A 7,609-nucleotide genomic window follows, 5' to 3' on the forward strand; every position below is an offset into this window, starting at 1 on the left:
CTATGTATGAGGACAGAGCAGGTGTCTATAAGTATTAACAGATGTTTGTTTCTTTGTCGCCACAGCCTACCTGAGTATTGCTGCTGACCATGTCCATCCCTTTATGACCACAGTGTACCCATCTTCTGATGGCTACTTCCAGCAGGATGTGGTGGAACGGGAGATTCACATCATGGAGGTGCAGCCTACAAATCTGCAGCAACTGCGTGATGCTATCATGTCAATATGGACCAAAGTCTCTGAGGAATGTTTCCAGCACCTTGTTGAATCTATGCCACAAAGAATTAAGGCAGTTCTGAAGGCAAAAGGGGGTCCAACCCGGTACTAGCAAGGTGTACCTAATAAAGTGGCCGGTGAGTGTATGTGTGTGCTCTCCAAACATTATAAACCATAACTCGTCTTACTGAATGAATACTTGATATGGCCATTCAAAATAATTATGGCTTCAGCCACGCTGGTGACTTGGTTTTTGTTGTAGGCTTATTGTTTCACATTTTTTCTACTCAAGCTACTTTTTATACATATTTTTGTTGTTAGTCTCCTCTTACCTTTTGAATTCTCCTGACTGTTAATCCACAGTTCATTTCAGCAAATTACCATTGTCCAGCTGTGGATAGACATCTGAGGAAGGAACATAAAGGGAAAGGTCCTGCTCATTGTAAATCAATCAACCAACCTATCAATGAATCTACAATCTAAACTGTTGAATCTATCAAAACAGTTTTCCATTAGCCCACCTTTGCATTGTGTTCGCTGTCTACTCTGCCAAGGCTGTTGGGTATTGAACTCGGGTCTGTTTACCCTTGGAAAAGACGGGAAAACTGTAGATAGATACAGAGGTAAGAAAGTGAACCAGATGAACAAAAAAGAAACACTAGAATTGTAACTCAAAATGATCAAAAAATCTCAAGTAAGTGTGATGGCACTTCTCTCCTGTTCACTAATTACCTTTTCACTGTGACTAAAGCTTTGTTCCCTTGTTTTCTCCACTCCCGTTATTACTTTCACCTGATCCTCCTCTTCACAGTATATTAAACAAAATGTCTCATTTCTATTTTTGGCATCTGTCCATTATTCTTCATCAGTCTGGGGAATCTCTTTCTTTTCATCATACGATATTTTGGTTGTTTTCTGGGTCTTTTAAAGCCATAGTCCACCCATTCAATCATTATTGTATGTTTTTCTTATTTTGGTTCAAGACTATGCATCTGTAACCTTTGATAAGCCTTCATCACTTTGTTACAGTACTTGGTTTGAGGTTACTTTTGATTGACGTTGGCATGAAATATAATGTGGGAAACATTGATTTCCGTTGATGGCAGTGAATGACAATGTCAGCCAGCGATGGCTGTAGCAAAGTAAAGAAGGCTTATTATAGGTTGCAGTCACTCCTGGCCCACACCACGACTAGACTATTTCCATTATTAGACCAAGATGAACGAAAGTTCATCCAAATGTTGTCATTCTCTTTAATAGCTGCCTTATACTCCACAGACAGTTTTTCCTCTCCATGTTTTTGTTTTCTTTCGCTAGTATCTTCTTCATCTTGATATTTTTTCATGTCACCTGTTTGGACACTTTCACTGTCATGACTATGATGCTGGCTGGAAATCGAGTGCAGATGCTTCAAGAAAATGGAAAAACAGACAAAGTGGTACTGTTAAACAAAAAAACTATTTTATCAGAAAAAAGACTGATCATATTTATACTTTTTTTTTGGAAGGTTTCTTACTTACTCATCAAACCTCTTCGCAACAATGTTACTGTGCTAACTGCTAAACTCTGACCTTCTAGAATATCACAGAGCTGGCTTGGATTAGAAGAAGTTTATTTTTCCAGAAGGTACTTTGTTTATGGTGTCAGGTGCATAAAGGCATTTATTTTTTTATTCCTCTGGGAACCTTGTCATTTTTCGCCTCAAACAGCGGAGCTCCACCCAACCCACACCCTTGCGCCGCCAGTCAGCGAAAACATTTCATCCACTGATGATTTCCCTCGCCGTGATCATCCGTCCGCGTTGGTCGGTGCGTATTCTCTTCGATAGTATTAGAGCTGGCGCTGTTTTGAATATTTGCCAAACCGCGCTCATGCGTCCGCTACATTAGAAGGGAAACTCCGATCGTTTCCATTGAAATGGTTTTGGGTTCCTTGAGAGGAACACGGGGATATTTAATTTTTATTTTATTTTCCTTTTGCAGAGAAGCCTGTCTTTTTTTGCCTTAAACTTTGGACCCCCCGCCCTCTTTCTTCCATCACGTTGGTAGGTGCGTATTCACTTCTACAGTATTGGAGCGGGCACTGTGTTTAACATTCGAAGGGAAACTCTGATGGTTTCCATTGAAATTGTTTTATGTTCCTTGTTTTGTGAGGAACTCATTTTTATTTATTTTTCCGCTTGGAACCCTGTCTTTTTTCGCCACAAACAGTGGACATCTCTCGCTACTTCCTGCCAACACGTTGGTAGGTGCGTATTCTCTTTGATCATGTTAGAGCGGGCGCTGTTTTGAACAATTCCAAAGCCGCGCTCATCCGTCCGTTACGTTCCAAGGTAAACTCCGATCATTCCCATTGAAATGCTTTTGGGTTCCTTGAGAGGAACACGGGGATATTTAATTTTTATTTTATTTTCATTTTGCAGAGAAGCCTGTCTTTTTTTGTGTTAAACATTGGACCCCTCGCCCTCTTTCTTCCATCACGTTGGTAGGTGCGTATTCACTTCTATAGTATTGGAGCGGGCGCTGTGTTTAACATCCAAATCCGCGCTCATCCGTCCGCTACGTTCCAAGGTAAACTCTGATCGTTTCCATTGAAATGGTTTTGGGTTCTTTGTTTTGTTAGGAACACTGTGATATTTCATTTTTATTTAGTTTTTATTCCTCTGGGAACCATGTCTTTTTTCGCCTCAAACAGCGGAGCTCCACCCCCCACACTCTTGCGCCGCCAGTCAGCGAAAACATTTCATCCACTGATGATTTCCCTCGCCGTGATCATCCGTCCGCGTTGGTCGGTGCGTATTCACTTCGATAGTATTAGAGCTGGCGCTGTGTTGAATATTTGCCAAACAAGAACCATTTTTCTCAGTACATATATTTATAAGAAACCAAAAAAAATACGTTCAGAAATTAAGTTATGTGTAATAATGTGAAATGACACAGGGAAAAAGTATTGAACACGCTTACTGATATTTATTTAATACTTTGTACAAAAGCCTTTGTTGGTAAGGACAGCTTCAAGACGCCTCCTGTATGGAGAAACTAGTCGCATGCATTGATCTGGTGTGATTTTGGCCCGTTCTTCCACACAAACAGTCTTCAAATCTTGAAGGTTCCGTGGGCCTCTTCTATGAATCTTGATCTTCATTCTTTCTTTGAAACCAATTGAGAGTTTCCTTGGCTGTGTGTTTGGGATCATTGTCTTGCTGAAATGTCCACCCTCGTTTCATCTTCATCATCCTGGTAGATGGCAGCAGATGTTGGTCAAGAATGTCTCGGTAAATTTGCCCATTCATCCTTCCTTCAATTATGTGAAGTTTGCCAGTACCATTTGCTGAAAAGCAGCCCCACACCATGATGTTCCCACCTCCAAACTTCACTGTTGGTATGGTGTTTTTAGGGTGATGTGCATTGCCATTTCTCCTCCAAACATGGTGTGTATTATGGCATCCAAACAGTTCAATTTTGCTCTCATCTGACCACACTATATTCTCCCAATATTTCACTGGCTTTTCCAAATGTTGTGCAGCAAACTTTAAACGAGCTTCAACATGCTTTTTTTTCAGCAATGGAGTCTTGCGTGGTGAGCGTGCATACAGGCTATGGCGGTGGAGTGCATTACTTACTGTTTTCTTTGAGACAACAGTACCTGCTAATTCCAGGTCTTTTTGAAGCTCTCCACAAGTGGTCCTTGGCTCTTGGACAACTCTTCTGATTATTCTTTTCACTCCTCTGTCAGAAATCTTGCGAGGAGCACCTGATCGAGGCAAATTTATGGTGAAATGATTGTCTTTCCACTTCCGTATTATGGCCCCAACAGTGCTCACTGGAACATTCAGAAGCTTAGAAATGCGCCTGTAACCAATGCCATCGTTATGTCTTGCAACAATTAGGTTGCGAAGGTCTTGAGACAGCTCTTTGCTTTTACCCATCATGAGATGTGTCTTCTGTGACACCTTGGCAATGACACCTTTTTGTAGGCCATCAGTTGGGACTGAACCAGCTGATATTAATTTGCACTGACAAGGGGCTGGATTGCTTTTTAATTACTGATAGATTTCAATTGTTGTCTTGGCTTTCCATGCCTTTTTGCACCTCCCTTTCTTCCTGTGTTCAATACTTTTTCCCTATGTCATTTCACATTATTACACACAACTTCATTTCTGAAGGTATTTTTTTTTGTTTCTTTGTATGTATGGATTACTTGGGTTGTTACCAACATCTGGTGAAAATGTCATGTCAATAGCACCTTTGGAAATACAGTGGGGGAAATAATTATTTGATCCCCTGCTGATTTTGTTGTTTGCCAGATTACAAAGAAATGAGCGGTCTATAATTTTTATGGTACTTTTATTTTAACAAATAGAGACAGAATATCAACAAAGAAGTCCAGAAAAAACACATTATATAAAGTTATAAATTAATTTGCATTTGATCGAAGGAAATAAATATTTGATCCCCAAGCAAAACATGACTTAGTACTTGGTGGAGAAACCCTTGCTGGCAAGCACAGAAGTCAGACGTTTCTTATAGTTGGTCACCAGGTTTGCACACATCTCAGGAGGGATTTTGGTCCACTCCTCTTTACAGATCCTCTCCAAATCCTGAAGGTTTCAAGGCTTTTGCTTGGCAACTCGAAGCTTCAGCTCCCTCCACAAATTTTCGATAGGATTAAGGTCTGGAGACTAGCTAGGCCACTCCATGACCTTAGTGTGCTTCTTCTTGAGCCACTCCTTTGTTGCCTTGGCCGTATGTTTTGGGTCGTTGTCATGCTGGAAGACCCATCCACGACCCATCCTCAGGGCTCTGGCTGAGGGAAGGAGGTTCTCGTCCAAGATCTTATGGTACATGGCCCCGTCCATTGGCCCCTCAATACAGTGAAGTCGTCCTGTACCCTTAGCAGAGAAACAACCCCAAAGCATAATGTTTCCACCTCCGTGTTTGACGGTGGGGATGGTGTTCTTGGGATTGTAGCATTCAGCATTTCTCTCCCTCCAAACACGAAGAGTCAAATTTATGCCAAAGAGTTCAATTTTGGTCTCATCTGACCACATCACCTTCTCCCAAGCCTTCTCTGAATCATTTAGGTGTTCATTGGCAAACTTCAGATGGGCCTGTACATGTGCCTTCTTGAGCAGGGGGACCTTGCGGGCACTGCAAGATTTCAATCCGTTACGGTGTAGTGTGTTACCAATGGTTTTCTTGGTGACTGTGGTCCCAGCTGCCTTGAGATCATTACGAAGCTCCTCCCGTGTAGTTCTGGGCTGATCCCTCACCCTTCTCATGATCATCCTTACCCCACGAGGCAAGATCTTGCATGGAGCTCCAGGCCGAGGGCGATTGATGGTTATTTTGTATTTCTTCCATTTTCTAATAATTGCACCAACAGTTGTCTCCTTCTCACCAAGCTTCTTGCTGATGGTCTTGTAGACCATTCCAGCCTTGTGCAGGTCTACAACTCTTAACCTGATGTCCTTTGAATGTTCTTTGGTCTTGCCCATGGTGGTGGAGAGGTTGGAATGGAAGAGATTGATTCTATTGACAGGTGTCTTTTATACCCATAGCAAGCAGAGATTAGGAGTACTTTTCCTAAAGTGACAGGACTAATCTGTGTGCCTCATGGGCATATAACCGGTCTGTATGAGCCAGAATTATTGTTGGTTTGTAGGGGATCAAATACTTATTTCCTTCGATCAAATGCAAATTAATTTATAACTTTATATAATGTGTTTTTTCTGGACTTCTTTGTTGATATTCTATCTCTATTTGTTAAACTAAAAGTACCATAAAAATTATAGACCGCTCATTTCTTTGTAATCGGGCAAACTAACAAAATCAGCAGGGGATCAAATAATTATTTCCCCCACTGTATATATATTTCAAGCTTGTTATGAAAATAAGTTGTTTGGCTTGTTAACAGATCAACTAATATTTGTTAAAAAAAATGCTATCAACATAAAATTACTACATTTATTAAGTAATTGGGCTTAATAACACATGGATACTGTGTAATATATTTTGAACTCACCTATAACGAGAACAGCGTTGCGGTCAGTGGGAGCAATGAAGTTGCGCTTTGGCCTGCAGGATGGCTGGCAGGTCGGGAGTCAGTTTGGTGGTTGAGATGCGAAAGACGTCACAGAGATGGTCGTCGGTCATTTTGGTTCTCAATCTGTTTTTGTTCAGCGTTATCAGAGAAAATGTTTGCTCACATATGTATGTTGAGCCGAACAGACTCATCATTCGTTTCGCGTGGCGTCTCATCAGAGGAAACTTGGCTTTTTCCAAGCTCCGGTAGAAGTCAGGCAAGGAGAGAAGCTGATGTTGATTCTTCAGAGAATCATCACACTGCATTTCTATGAGTTCTAATTGCAGACTCTCTTCCACTTCTTCTGCGTTTATCAGGAAGGGAGTCGCGAACAGCTTGATTTCTTTCTCAATGACAGAAAAATCTTGGAAGCGCTGAGAAAATTCTGTCATGAGAGATGTGATCATAGACACATATTTCCTCTTTTTATCAGAGAGATCGGCCTTTGGAAAAGCAGATTTGATTTCAGACAGTGTGGGGAAGTGCGCAACATTGAAGGTGTGTAATTGTGTCTCAAAGAGTCTGAGCTTCACACAGAATGCTTTCATGTGCGCGTAAAGCTGCGGTACAAGTTGGTCTTTGCCTTGTAGGCTCTTGTTCAATGTGTTAAGGTGATCAGTAAGATCAACTAAAAACGCCAGGTCAGCCAACCATAGAGGGTCACTCAGCTGGTGAAGAGATTGGTCCTTCTCTTTCAAAAACTGGTCGATCTCTGATCTCAGAGAATAAAACCACCGAAGCACGGAGCCGCGACTTAGCCCGCGCACTTCTGAATGGTAGAGCAGGTCCCCGTATTCAGCATTAACATCACTTAAGAAAGTTTGAAATTGTCTGTGGTAGAGTCCTCGTGCTCGAATTATGTTGACCGTTTTCACAACAGTGTTCATCACATCGCCAAGCTGGACTGTCTTGTCACAGAGTGCTTCTTGGTGGATGATGCAGTGCATTTTAACAGCCTCACCTCCACTCTCCCGCACCTTGGCGCACACCATAGAGGCCATTCCTTTGCGCTCGCCTGTCATAGCTGGAGCCCCATCCGTCGTAACTCCACACAGCTTGTCCCATTTAAGTCCCATCTTGTCAATTGCATCTGACACAGCTTCAAACATGTCTTTACCTGTTGTTGTGGTCTTTAGACTGCTAAGATCAAGCAGCTCCTCCGTAATCCAAAAGTTATTGTCAACTCCCCTCAAAAAAATTAACAGCTGTGTGGTGTCTGTGGTGTCTGTGCTCTCATCACATGCAATCGAGAAGAAATCAAAAGCACACGCTTTATCTGACAGTTGATGTTTTACGTTAGCTGACAAGT

At 41.8% G+C, this 7,609-nt stretch overlaps 1 protein-coding gene across 1 annotated transcript; it reads right to left on the bottom strand.

Annotated features, from left to right (window-relative positions):
* Nucleotides 1-6,263: 6,263 nt before the first annotated feature.
* LOC310824047 (general transcription factor II-I repeat domain-containing protein 2) lies at nt 6,264-7,409 on the bottom strand (the record flags this gene model as incomplete). The annotated part of the gene is made up of 1 exon (XM_083696939.1): nt 6,264-7,409. The coding sequence occupies one exon, from the start codon at nt 7,407-7,409 to the stop codon at nt 6,264-6,266; it is 1,146 nt and encodes a 381-aa protein (XP_083553065.1).
* Nucleotides 7,410-7,609: the final 200 nt, after the last annotated feature.

Source organism: Argentina silus (genome assembly GCF_951799395.1).
Source record: "Argentina silus genome assembly, chromosome: Y".
NCBI classification, from domain to species: Eukaryota; Metazoa; Chordata; class Actinopteri; order Argentiniformes; family Argentinidae; genus Argentina; species Argentina silus.